The sequence below is a fragment of the Zophobas morio genome, unplaced genomic scaffold, assembly GCF_036711695.1.
Source record: "Zophobas morio isolate AGI-343-1 ecotype UQ-CSIRO unplaced genomic scaffold, CSIRO_AGI_Zmor_V1 ptg000017l, whole genome shotgun sequence".
In the NCBI taxonomy this organism is placed as follows: Eukaryota; Metazoa; Arthropoda; class Insecta; order Coleoptera; family Tenebrionidae; genus Zophobas; species Zophobas morio.
The window spans coordinates 3,685,345-3,699,358 of NW_026972122.1; the positions used below are offsets into that span (position 1 = coordinate 3,685,345).

General features: G+C 32.8%; 2 protein-coding genes across 2 annotated transcripts; both read left to right on the plus strand.

The window, feature by feature from the left end:
* Positions 1-1,121: 1,121 nt before the first annotated feature.
* Positions 1,122-2,269, plus strand: LOC135130206 (GILT-like protein 1). Its single transcript, XM_064057561.1, has 5 exons — positions 1,122-1,283; positions 1,340-1,471; positions 1,515-1,694; positions 1,750-1,890; positions 2,028-2,269. The coding sequence occupies exons 1-5, from the start codon at positions 1,215-1,217 to the stop codon at positions 2,142-2,144; spliced, it is 639 nt and encodes a 212-aa protein (XP_063913631.1). The 5' UTR covers positions 1,122-1,214; the 3' UTR covers positions 2,145-2,269.
* A 291-nt stretch (positions 2,270-2,560) lies between these two features.
* On the plus strand, positions 2,561-13,997 carry LOC135130677 (coiled-coil domain-containing protein 6-like). Its single transcript, XM_064058112.1, has 6 exons — positions 2,561-2,673; positions 2,839-3,056; positions 3,103-3,396; positions 4,251-4,749; positions 12,462-12,707; positions 12,761-13,997. Exons 2-5 carry the CDS (start codon positions 2,841-2,843, stop codon positions 12,698-12,700), a joined length of 1,248 nt encoding a protein of 415 aa, XP_063914182.1. The 5' UTR covers positions 2,561-2,673; positions 2,839-2,840; the 3' UTR covers positions 12,701-12,707; positions 12,761-13,997.
* Positions 13,998-14,014: the final 17 nt, after the last annotated feature.

Below are 14,014 nucleotides of genomic sequence, written 5' to 3' on the forward strand. Positions count from 1 at the left end.
AATTTATTTAAATAATGTCTTTATTAAATTTAAAACAATTTGTGATTTGTGATACAGTTTTGATTTTTTTCCAAAAATTTAAATGTCAAGGGTAAAAAATTAAAAATTGAGCACAAACTCATAAACCACAATAACTGCAGGAGTATAAATATTGATATATATATAGTTTTTTTTTCCCAAAAATCTGGATATCTCGAATAAGAACTCAACACGGAATTATAAATCACCAGTGCAGATGTACGTATGTTATTCTAAAAAATTTAAATAACATTTATTCGGGAAAATTTTGTGACGAAGTCTTAATTTTCTGTATTTTTTTCCTATCTAAACTCTACTCTTAATAATTTTGATAACTAAAGGTTAATTCTTAAAAAATGACTCTATAGTTTAATTTAAAATATTATCTTAAAAGTTCTCGTTTCCAATTCAAAATTTTCTATAATCAAACCAGACAATTTTGATCCTTGTCTACTTTATTCAATCTAAGTGTTTAAGGATTATGGAAACCCGCACTGAGGAGGCGGAGGAGTCTAATAGCCCCTCGCATAGATCTTTCTTTAGCAAATAGTTTATTAGTGAATGTTCTAATAAACTGAATAGATATAATAAAAAAGAAAAATAAAAAAATATATCTACCAATAAAAAGTGTATTTCCCTACTATCGGAAGAGCATTGAATTTTATTCACATTCTTAAAAAAACTGTAATTAGAACTATACATATTGACAAGAGAAAAATATTAAACATCTATATAATTCTTTCTTAATAAAACTAGAGTAGCTTTATTTAGTAAAATTTTAATTTTTTTATTGAATACAGAAATTTAATATTTAATTAAATATAACCACCTAAGAACCATACGACTTTAGTCTATTTTTTTTTAAGAAATAATATAATATTGGGGCATGTGTTTAGTGACTCACTTTGTATATGTAATTATAAATACCGCAGCGTAGTTTAAATAGCCACAAACCACCGTTCACAAAAACAGTATACGGCATCAATGTTGAAAAAAACAACATTTAAATTAAGTATGTTCCCAATTCAAGGTTTTATAGTAAATTAAGCCACCTACAATTAGCATTTACTGGTTTGTTAGACAAGGAAACTTTGTGTCGTCATGCGGGCTAGTTAATTCCATATCAAGACTTTCTCTTCTCTGTATCTCCTTAAAAAATACCTTGTTATTCGAAATTCACCTCTGACACTCTCAACATGTGTAAACTTTACCTCTCACTTATTTTCTGCTTCGCGTTGGTCAACCATTTAAACTGTCAAGCTAAAGTAAGTTTGTTTTCTCTAAAGCTCATTTACATAACTATGCAAGTTTTTATCACCAGTTACACGTGGAGGTTTTATATGAATCTTTATGTCCGGACAGTCTGAGCTTTATTACGCAACAGCTCCATCCAGTTTTTAAGGAATTAGCGCCTTACGTCGACCTGAAATTGACACCCTTTGGTAAAAGTGCCGTAAGTATCTAGTGTTATATTTCGTTTTTTACGTTTATTTAAGAGTTTAGAAAATGGGGCTCATTTCGTCTGCCAACATGGTCCTCAAGAGTGCAAAGGTAACAAAATCCAGTCCTGCGTGCTTAACACAATCCCGGACCAAAGCGTCCAAGTTGATTATGTTAACTGCTTTATGAAGACTTTTAGAAAAGAACAGAGAAACGAGCAAGAATTCGGTCAAACGGTATATATTTTTTTTTTTAGAATTTGCGAAATAAGAAAGTTATTGAATTTTCCAGTGTGCTGAGGCTGCAGGCGTTGATTTTAACCAAATCTCGGAGTGTTATTCTTCAGCTCTTGGGACACGACTTCAGCTTTTGGCGGAAGAAGTGACGGCTAAAGTGTCGCCCAAATTTGTCCCTACCATTTTATATAACGGCGTAAGTGTACTTTCAGCTTTAATTTGATTGGTCATTTTTAATCTTAGTCTAATCAGGAATTTTTTTGTAGTGACTTTGGTGGTTTTGATTGACTTATGTACTTATTTTTTGTCCTCTCTATATTTTATATTTTTTAGCAATTTAATCAAGATCTTCAAGATGCAAGCCTTGTTGACTTTAGAAGAGTTGTGTGCACTTTAATATCAAGCGCTTATCCAGAGGCTTGCCAGGGTCCAGCGATTATTAGACTTTAAGTTAGAAGAAATGCCTTAAAATATTAATTTAATTTTGTTTCTTAATAAATAAGTCACAAATTAATATGGATGGTAACCAGAATGTATTCTTATAAACTTTGCTGCCAATAAAAGAATCAAACATGTTTAAGTTTCAAAAATTGTAGCGTTTTTATTATTATGGTGAAGTGAAAAGTCGCAAATCCAACCCTGGCATATTTGCCTATCAACAAATTACTAAACCATGATTAAAACTTAAAGCGCCAAAATCACTAACACCGTCTACCTCAAAACTCCTAAAAAAAAGCCTTTAAGACGCAAATAAACACAGCAAATGCCGCAATTCTAAATGATAATTGCTCATTTCTATTTTTGGCGCCCCCACATTGCCCACTTTTTACCGAAAAACCCCTTGCCGGTCTCCTACCGACCCAATCCCCGTTGGCAGCACTGTTTATGGCGGCTGTCAAGAAACGAAACCGAAAATTGTCATCTGTCCTCATGTTTATTGCTAATTGTTTAATTTTTTAGTTACAGTGAAGCAACAAAGGTGTGAACTTGCACATTTACCCAAAAAATAACAATCCCACCCCCCCACCTTCCGCTAACCCAGCCCTGAACTAAAAAATGCGTTAAAAAATTTGTTGATGAGTGAAAAAAATCCGCCGATTTGCCACTCGTACACTAATCCCGTTGCGGTAACTTCTGTTTAAAGATATGGCCGATTCAGCGAGCGAATCTGATTCGAGCAGCATAGACGGCGGCCCCATCATGATGCCTCCGAGCCCCATCACGAGAGAGCAACTGCAGAAGCGAATCGAAAGTCTCCAGCAGCAGAACCGGGTGCTGAAGGTGGAGCTGGAGACGTACAAGCTGAGGGTGAAGGCCTTGCAGGAGGAAAATCGGGGCTTGCGCCAGGCTTCGGTCATCATAGTGAGTCTTTTTATTGAGTGGGGTTTTTGATAATGTGGGGTTGCAGCAAGCGAAGGCCGAGCAAGAAGAGGAGTTTATTTCTAACACGTTGCTGAAGAAGATTCAGGCGCTGAAGAAGGAGAAGGAGTCGTTGGCGCATCATTATGAGAGGGAGGAGGAGTGTCTCACGAACGATTTGTCGAGGAAACTGACTCAGCTGAGGCAGGAGAAGTGTCGGCTTGAACAAACTTTAGAACAGGAACAAGAGTGCCTTGTCAACCGTCTAATGAGGAAAATCGAGAAACTTGAGGCTGAAACTCTTGCCAAACAGAGTAATTTAGAGCAGTTGCGTCGGGAGAAGGTAAGTAGGTCAGGAAGAATTTTACGCAGTTTATAGGAATTTTTTTATTATTAGTAATACATAGGTACGAAATTAAGTAAAGGTGGGTTGGTCAGTGGGTATGAAATAACCAAAGTAACACTAACATTTGGGTAATTGTAGAAAGTGAGTAATACCAGAGGTATTGTTTTTTCATGTGACTGCAAATGTGTGTCTTAAATACCAAGGAACATCTGTCATTTGTTGGCAAGCATAACCATCATGACGCGGCGTTTTTAGAATCTGATATAATCAACATTAAGTTTAATTTTTATTATTTTTTAATTAAGTGGTCTACGTCACTCACGCCCTACTGGTATAAATTATGAATTAAAAATATAAACATTTTTTTTATTGCTTTTTATATAAAATTGTTACAACATTCTAAGAATTATACTATCTTTATTGACTGTTTTTATTGCGATAAAAATTTTCTGCTTATAACTGCTAATAAACTTACATAATGATTTATCAACAGATAATTAAATAACATAAGAGAACTTTTATTAAAAAATTTGTTTGTAAAGATAAAAAATATTACAAACACTGTTCAATTCTGTGTATTAAAATACGTCAATTGACTTCTAAAATTGACTGATTTTCTCCGACTTGCCGAGAATTATTAGCATATTCCAACCAATTTACACAAAACCTGCATAAATGATTCACTTCGTGAATCACCATCTATTGGTGAAAACCGCATGAAAATCCGTACAGTAGTTGTTGAGATTATCGCATTCAGACATGCAGACAGACAGACAGATCGTTATCGGTGGCAACGATAAATCGTGAATCAAAATTTATCTGTCCATTCCAAAACTGCGATTTCTTTCCAGGTCGAACTCGAGAACACCCTCGAGCAAGAACAGGAAGCCCTCGTCAACAAGCTGTGGAAGCGGATGGACAAGCTCGAGGCCGAAAAGCGCATGCTCCAAATAAAGCTCGACCAGCCGGTGTCCGACCCGGCGAGTCCACGCGACATCAACAACGGCGACACCGCCACCAATCTCAGCGCCCACATCCAGACTCTGCGCTCGGAGGTGGCGCGGCTAAGGCAGACGTTGGCCATCAGCCAGCAGGAGCACACCCAGAAGATGCAGAGATACGCCCAAGAGGAACGTAACATCAAGGAGGAGAACCTCAGGTTGCAGCGCAAGCTGCAGCTGGAGGTGGAGAGGCGCGAGGCGCTGTGCAGACATCTGTCGGAGAGCGAAAGCTCGCTGGAGATGGAGGAGGAGAGGCACTACAACGAGCAGGTGTTGGGGGCCAGGCAGCATACGGTTTCGCCCGTTCCGTACAATCCGTCGCCCAGTCAGAGTCGTCCGCTCAGTCCAGGTTTGTATAGGGGGAATAAAGTTATTATTATTAACCTTCTCGGCTGATTTTTCTAACTTATGACAACGAATTCGATTTTACACAAATCGTCTGGGACAATGAGTTCTATAATTGTTAAATTTCTAGTCCATGGTAGAGCAAGACTACGTACTATTTTACTATTACTACAAAGTCATTGTAATATTTTTAATATATACAGGGTGATTTCGAAATATATGCAATAATTGTAACCACGGCATCACGTACCGGGGTAATGTGGAAATATAAAATTAAATAAAAAAAAAAAAAAAAAAACTTATTGACACCATTTGGCAGACCGCGAATTTAATCAATAAAATCGTATTTAGTAATTATTAGTTATATTAATGTTATAATCTAGTTTTTTGAAAATTTTGAAAACGGACAGAAAGAAAACCAAAGGAGAGTTTGTGTTCATGACTGAGGGAAATTTATTATTAATGGAAATTTGTTTAGTGATACCAAGTTCACTCTCAAAGGCTTCATAACTTCGGGAAATGTGGAATAATTTAGAGATTTAAAGAATAAGAAAATAAATCAATTAAGTCAAAAAAACTCGAATGGAATTATCAGTTTCGATTTCGTATGTGATTTTTATTAAAGGATGGATAGGATTGATAAAATTGTTCTGAGTTGAGAGAATGTAATTTTTATGTAAATGGAGGATTCTTTTTTGTTTCAATATTTTTCTTGAAAATTTCTGCTAAAAATGAAGATAGGGAAAATCCCATTGCTAAACCAGTATGTTCATACAAAGTATTGTTAAACTTAAAGAAATTCTGTTTCAAAACTAAGTCAGATAATGTGATCAGGTGATGGTACCAGTAAGTACCGAAACATGGTAGCCCTCACTTTGTAATAAAATCTTAACTTCTTTGGGTTGACCAAATTTTTCCATCTATTTGGTATAATAAATCGTAAAACGTTGCTATACAGCTTTGTTTTTTTTCCAAAAATTGGGATGTCAAGCGTAGAAACTTGCTAGGATAAAACTGATTTTGGCAAATGATAAATCCTCTAAAAAAATAATGGGCGGGTGGGCGGGGCTAGTACTTCTTAAGGTATGACTGATTTTGGAAAATGGCATACCTTCTAAGAAAAAACAGGGCGGGTGGGTGGGGCTAGTACTTGTTAAGGTAAGGCTGATTCTTGCAAATGATAAATACTCTAAGAAAATAAAGGGCGGGTGGGCGGGCCAAGTACTTCTTACGATATGACTTATTTTGGAAAATGACACACCTTCTAAGAAAAAAGAGGGCCGGTGGGTGGGGCTACTACTTGTTAAAATAAGACACTGATTTTCACAAATGAAAGTAGAGGAGGTGTAGGCGGGGCTAGTGCTGCCTAAGATTACTGATTTTGGAAAATAGACGTACCTTCAAAGAAAATAATGGGTGGATGGGCGGGGCTAGTACCTGTGAAGATAAGATCGTCAAATGATAAACCTTCTAAGAAAATAGAGGGCTGGTGGGCGGGGCTAGTACTGCCTAAGATATTATTGATTTTGGAAAATGACAGCCTCTAAGAAAATAAAGGGCGGGTGGATGTGGCCTAGTACTTGTTAAGATAAGACAAGACTCATTTTGGACAATGATATACCCTTCATGAAAATATAGGGTGGGTGGGCGGGGCTCAAGTTTGCTAAGATAAAACTGAACAATATCAAGAGTCGTCATTAGAATGAAGAAGGGATGAGTGGGCAGGGCTACTTCTTGCTTATAAGAATTTAAAAAATTGAAAAATTGAAAAATCGGATAACTGAAAAATCGAAACATTGAAAAATTGGAAAACTGAGACATCGAGAAATCGAAAAATCAGAGGACCCAGAAAACGAGGAGTCAAAAGCCGAGAAAAAAAGTTAAAAATTGAACAATTGATAAATCGAGAAACTGAACAATTAAAACATCGAAACAGCTGAATTCGATAAATCGAGAAATCAAAAAATTGAAAAATCGAAACATTTTAAAAAAGAAAAATTGGAAAATTGAAGATTTAAAATGTCAGAAAATTGAAAAATTGATTTGGAAGAACTGAAAACTCGAGAAATCGAAAAACTTCGAATTTAAAAAATTAAAACATCGAAAAGTTGAAAAATTGAGAAATCTAAGTATAAAACAGTTGAAAAATTAAAAGAAATCAAACAAATTCCAGGAGTTCAAAAATTGAAAAATCCCAAGTTTAAAAAACGAAAAACTCAAAATTCAAAAAACAAAAATCGAAAAGTCGATGAATCGAAATATTGAAACACCCTAAAGGTGAAAACAATATCCAAAAATTGAGAAATTAGAAAATTGGAAAATTGAGAAATTATCGAAAACCAAAAAAGCAAAGTCGAAAAATCTAAGAATTGAAGAAGTCTATAAACAGGAAAATCAAAAATAGATTAATTGAGAAATCGGAAAACTGAAAAATTAAAAGTTAGAGATACTGAATGACTGAAAAATGAAAAAATCGAGGAAAGAAAATCTAAAATTTAAAACATTATTAGTGGGCTATTTCATGCTTATAAGAATGTAAAAAATTGAAAAATTGAAAAATCGAGAAATTGAACAATCAAAATATCGAAACATCTGAATTCGATAAATCGAGAAATCAAAAATTGTAAAATCGAAAAATTTAGAAAAGAAAAATTGGTAAATCGAAAATTTAAAGAATTCGGAAAATTGAAAAATTCAGACGAAGAAGAACTGAAAACCCGAGAAATGGAAAAACTTGCAATGTTAAAAATTGAAAAATTAAAACATCGAAAAGTTGAAAAATTGGGAGATCGAAGTATAAACAATTCGAAAAATTGAAAAATCCAAAGTTTCACGAAAAATTTAAAATAAAAAATTAAAAAATCGAAAAATCGAAGTATTGAAAAATCCCAAAACAGAAAAAATATCCAAACAATTGTAAAGTTAAAAAATTTAAAAATTGAGACATTGAAAAACTAAAGAAGCAAAGCCGAAAAATCGTAAGCTTACAAAATTGAAAAATTGAAAAAAATTGAAACTTTGAAAAGTCGGAAAATGAGAAAATAAAAAAAAGATTATTTCAGAAATCGGAAAACTGAAAATTTAGAAACGTCAAAATTTGAAAAATTAAAAAATATTGAAGAACTGAAAAATCGAAAAATCTAAAATTTAAAACATTGAAAAATTAAAATATCGTAAAATTGAATAATTCCGAACATCAAAAAATCAAAAAAATCGGGAAATCAAACTCGAAAATATAAAAAATTGGAAAATTGAAAAATCGGCTAATTCAAAAATCATAACATCGAAAAATAGAAAAGCCGAAAGGTAAAGGTTAGATCCACACATCTAAAAATCGAAACATCAAAAAATTCAAAAACTGAGACATTGAGAAATCGAAAAATAAATTTATTAAATAAAGATTTGAAGGTAAGCGAAGAAAAATGTCGCTACCTCGGTGGGAATCGAACCACACGTCACCCGCTTGCCGGGCAGGTATCTTGACCACTAGACGACGAGCCCGCTTATCTTTCTTCGCTTACCAACGTGTTATTGTGGTATTATTTTATACACTGCCAAACAAAAAAACCCGGACACATGTGAAAACAGAAAAAAAGTAAAATTAGCGTAAATTTACAAATATTCAAGTGTCCGCGTTTTTTTGTTGGGCAGTGTATTTATAAATGTATATTTGCCTACCAACGGAATAGTACTGAATTTTATTCACACTCTTTAAAAAAACAAATTGCAATTAGAAGTAAACATATTTTCAAGAGAAAAATATTAAATAGGTACTTTTTTTGTTAATAAAAATTATATAATTATTATTAGGTTTTTATAACTTTTATTAGGTATTTATTTGGAAGTCTTTTTGCTTAAATCTGGACGTTTTGGGTAAAATTTTAATCACTTTAATTACATTTCGAGTCTAATTAAAGAACTTCAAAGTTTGGTTTTTGAATTTTCGATTTTTCAATTTTCCGATGTTTCAGTTTTACGATTTTTCAATGTTTGGATTTTCCAGTTTTTGACGTTTTTAAATTTTCGATTTTTCGATTTCTCAATTTCTCCATTAATCGATTTTTTTATTTTTCGACTTTTCGATTTCTCGATTTTTCGACATACATTCGAATTTTTCTTTTATTTAATTTTCCCATTTTTGGTGTATCGACTTTTCAATGTTTCGATGTTTTAGTTTTTCAATCCTCCAATTTTTCGATTTTCTTGATTTCTCAATTGTTCGATTTTCATTTCTTAGATTTTCAATGTTTCAATTTTTTTCATTTTTAAATTGTAGAGTTTTCAGTATTTTGGTGTTCCGATTTCTCGATTTCGATTTTTTGATTTCTCAGTTTTCCAATTTTTTAATTTTTAAAATGTTTCGATTTTTCAGTTTTTCCAGTTTCAATTTTCCATGTTTGGATTTCTTGATTTGTCGTTTTTCCATTTTAGGCTTTTCGATTTTAGAATTTTTGATTTTTCGGATTACGAAATTTCGTTTTTTCTGTTTTTTAATTGTTGGATTTTACGAATTTTCGGTTTTCCGTTTTCTCGGATCTCGTTTTTTTTGAACATGTGATTCATCGAATATTCTATTTTTCGATTTTTGATAAGTGTCGATTTTTTGATTTTCCCATTTCTTGATTTATCGACCCTTCAATGTTTCGATTTTTTACAAGTTTTCCAATTTTCAATTTTTCGGTTTTTAAAATTTTAGATGTTTAGATTTCGAAATTTTTCGATTTTTTATTCCTTCGACATTTCTATTTTTCAATTTTTTAATTTTTAAATTTTAGAATTCTCATTATTTTGGATTTTTCGATGTTTCGATTTTTTGATTTCTCGATTTTCCATTTTCAAATTTTATAAATTTTTGATTTTTCGATTTTCAATTTTTCGACTGCTCGAGATTTCTGTTTCGGTTTTTCAATTTTTCATTTTTTTTTTATATTAAAATTTTTCATTTTCTCAAATTTTTCGATTTCTAATTTCTCGATTTCTCAGTTGTTTCGTTTTTCGAATTTTCAATTTTTCCTTTTTTCGATTTACCGATTTTTCGATTTTAGGATCTTCGATTTTCGTTTTTTTGGTTTTCTGGTTTTTTCATTTTCGATTTTTAGTTTTTCGAATTTTCGGTTTTCCGTTTTCTCAGACTTTCATTGTTTCGAATATGTGATTCATCGAATTTTCGATTTTCCAATATTCGTTTTTTCGATTTGCTTCCTTTTCAATTTCTCAATTTTTCATGTTTTCAATTGTTCAAATGTTCGATTTTCCGAATTTTCGGTTTTTGAATTTTTGTATTTTAGAGCTTAACTGCAAAATCCTTATTTCTCTACAAGAAATTAAAAAATGTGTTTTTGAGTATCGTGTTGTTTAAAGAATACTATGTATATCAATAAAAAAATGAAGCCAAACATTAAGCCCCACCCTGCGCCGATCTCAATTCTCAATTGTGACGAATTTTTCATTGGTGGTCAGATCGAAAGGCGGGGCTTAATTGCAAGATCCATATTTGTCTACAAGAATTTACCATTTTAAACATGTTTTAAGTTTCTTGTTCTGAAAAGACGACTACGTATATTGGGAAAAAGGCAAAATATAAGCCCCGCCCACCCGCCCTATCTCAATTGTGATGATTTTTTTTATCGTCGAGAACCAAAGGAGTGGAATTTAAATACAATTGTTATTTACATTTTTTGAGTATTGTATTATTCAAAGAATACTATGTATATTAAGAAAAAATTCAAGCCAAAGATTAAGCCCCACCCACACCTGCCCTGATCTAAATAGTAATGAAGTTTTCATTCGTTGACACACCTAGGGGCGGAGCATAATTGCAAAATCTATATTTCCTTACAAAAATTAACCATTTTAAATAAAAAAAATCATCACAATTGAGATGGGGTGGGTGGGCGGGGTTTACATTTTGTCTTTTTTTCTTAACATGCATAGTATTCTTTAGATAACACGATACTCAAAAACATGTTTTTAATTCCTCGTAATGAAATAAGTATTTTGCAGTTAAGCTCCGCCCCCTTGGTTCACGGCGAATAAAAAAAAATCATCACAATTGAGATAGGGCGGGTGGGCGGGGTTACATTTTGCCTTTTTGTTTTAATATGTGTAGACGTCTTTTCACAACATGAAACTTAAAACATTTAAAATGGAAAATTTGTATAATTTGTTTGCGTTTTTTTTTTTTTAGTATTTCTGATTTTTAGTCAAATAAAACATGTTTTCTTTGGAGTGATTTAAAGTAGGAAGTGCTGAGATTTTTTTTTGTGAGCACAAATAAAAAAAACGTCTTAAATGAAAACTATATGATCCTAACCTCAATTTTTTTTATACTTCTTGACACCAAAAATCTCTCTAGGGAATGTTGTCGGTTGACTGGTCTTCTAATTTTAATTTTCATAATGTAATAACCCAAACATTCCTATAAAAATTGACATGTGAACAAAATTTGAAAAACCCGCGAAAATTCAAAAAGTGGCCATGAACTGTCAATAAGATGGCACCCTGCGTTGTGTTTTTGTAATGGCGGAATGCGTTTTGATGCAAAAGGTGGAAAAGTGACCTGGAATTTAACGACACAAAATTATGGAGGGAATAATTTGATTAAGTTCTTTCTTTTTTTACAGTCAAATGAATGACAGGAAAAATTTGTCAATCTACACTTAGATCGAACTCGCCAACCAAATTCAATAAAGCAAAACTAATGAAACGAGTACATCGTGGAACGAATTCCCCAACACAAATAGTAAATACATAAAACACATGTTAAATATGGTCTAAAAGACTAAAATGTCGTTCGATATGCACATCGCTTTGAGAGGTGCGTTCAAGTTCAATGTTTTTTTTTTTGTTACACAAGAAAATAAAATGTATAATTTATAGATTTCGTGAAATTAAATAACAAACAAACAACTGTAGTTTAAACAATCAATGACGCAATGTGTCGAATTTCTGAACGTCGCGACTGGCGTGAGATCGACGAATTATTAATTAAAAATCATAGTAAACTTTACTTACACCTGAGTAATGATGGTACTGCGGATTTGCCTTTTGGTTAAATTTTCCAAATAAAATGAAACGTCCAAGTCTCAAACACATGTGACTTCAACACTGTAGATTTGCGTCCTCATACTGCTACTGACTGAATGAATCTGAATCTACAGTGAGCAACGAAAACGCCCCACCACTCTGCAAAAAAAGGCAAATCTACATTACAAAAAAATGTCAGTCTTTCTGGGCTAAATTTTTACTTTGATGTTTTCGAGTTGAGAGTTTGTTGAGAAGAGAGAAATTCAGAGATTTGGGACGAACGGTTGAAGGTAAAAAATATGAGCACAGGTGGTCAGTTTTCCTGGAAGGAATCTAGAAAGTTTTGGGAAAGACCCGGAGGGTTGGTGAAAGCGGTATTCAGAGGGATTAGGATGGACAGGTAGGAAAAGGGGGTTCTATATATATCTCCGGCTAACTTGTTGCCCTTCAAAATCATAATACCATAACATGATTTATGGGGTACAATCAGAAATGAAGCATACAAAAAATGTTCAAAATTATGTGGCAGTAAATTTGACATTTACATAACTCAAATAAAATGTCAACTGCGATACCAACATCTTAAAAATAAATTTCATGGCTTACTAGATGATTTTTTTTTCAATGTTTTTTCACAAAAAAATATTATCAAAGAATCCTATCCAAACTGTATATTTATTTTCTTTGTAGGTTTGTCTTCGATGCAAGCCCCGTCACCTCGAGACTCGCTCGTCGTGGGTGGCCCCCCTCGTTGCCCAGCTTGTGGTCAATTACTGACATCGGCTTGCGTGTCGTCTGCATTACACAACGTAGGTTCAAGCAGCCCTCCAGCTCCTCCCCACAGGAGGACTAGCGAAAGATTCATCAAACCGGCGCTTCCAGCACCACAACCAGCTAGTCCGATGGATACTTCAATCACTAAGGAATAAGAATAAGGTAGAGACTTTGCCATACAATATACACTAACTACTGAAGTTTTTTTTTTCCAGGTGGTGAAAAGATTTGTTGGATTTCTCTGCATGTTATTTGTATAAGAGCTTCAAGTTCTAAACAAATAAATTTAATAAAACTACATGGTGTTACTGTGAAGCTATTGGATACATTGTTTTTCCTTGTTTAGATATTACTGAATTTTCGATTTGGGCAGCTGTGTTTTCATTGATTTCAGGATCTGCTTTGCTTTTAATATGTGTACTTAATGATGTATAATGTAAAGGGAGCTTTATTATGGTTAGCTCTAAGAATATTTCCATATTTAAATGTTCATAAGTGATTTTTCAACTAGTAAGGCAAATTATTTGTCACAGGACTTATGCCATGTCGAAACATTGCCAACAATTTTCACAATGTTTGTGATATATAAACTTTCGTTAAGAGAATGTGACAGAATTTGTTGATGTAATCTTTTAGGTTTTGTTCACTTTTGTACACCGCGTTCTGCCAACTTTTATTTCTAATATTCGTACAATATTTTAATCATGCAATAATAAAAATAGCTTTAAATAACGTCTTTGATAGTTTATATTCACACAATTTTATTTGTAACACCATTTCAATTGTTCAATTGAAATGTTGTAGCCGATTGCGATTTGTTACATTCAATAACACTAGAAATTACTGATTAAAGACTATTTAGTTTAGATTTAGGTGTTTTTTAGATTAACATTATTCTCAAAAATTGACACTACAGGTGGCAATTCAAAAATTTTGAAAAGTGATATTAGGATATAAATTGTTTTCATTGGTGATTTGTGAATTTATAAAGTTGATTTGTGCCACAGCCAAGTATTTCTATTGATAACAAAAACGCAAAAGAATCTTCCTTATTAATAACTTTCAAAGCCAATGAAAAATATCAATGACTATTCAGGGTCATGCTGTAGTCTAGGATAACATTTTGTTACTGTAAGTTGAAATATTTGTTATGTTTTTAGTAAACTGATGTATTTTTCCTGATAACGTTGTTTTTATCTTGTTTGTTGTAACATTTATTGTAACATCAACGTTTGGCAAATGCTATGAACGAATTTGTTCAGGAGGTAACTTGGCCTATCGTGTCATTACAGTTTCTGATTGTACAGTCCCAGAGACAGATGATTCTGAACCAACTGGCTTACGAATTTCCTGTAATCTGTATGCTACGAATTATTTTATATTTTAATAATTTGTAATGAGGTTGAATAATATGTACTGGTTTTTAAATAATAATAAACATCTAAAAAGAAACGAATTTTGAATTTCCC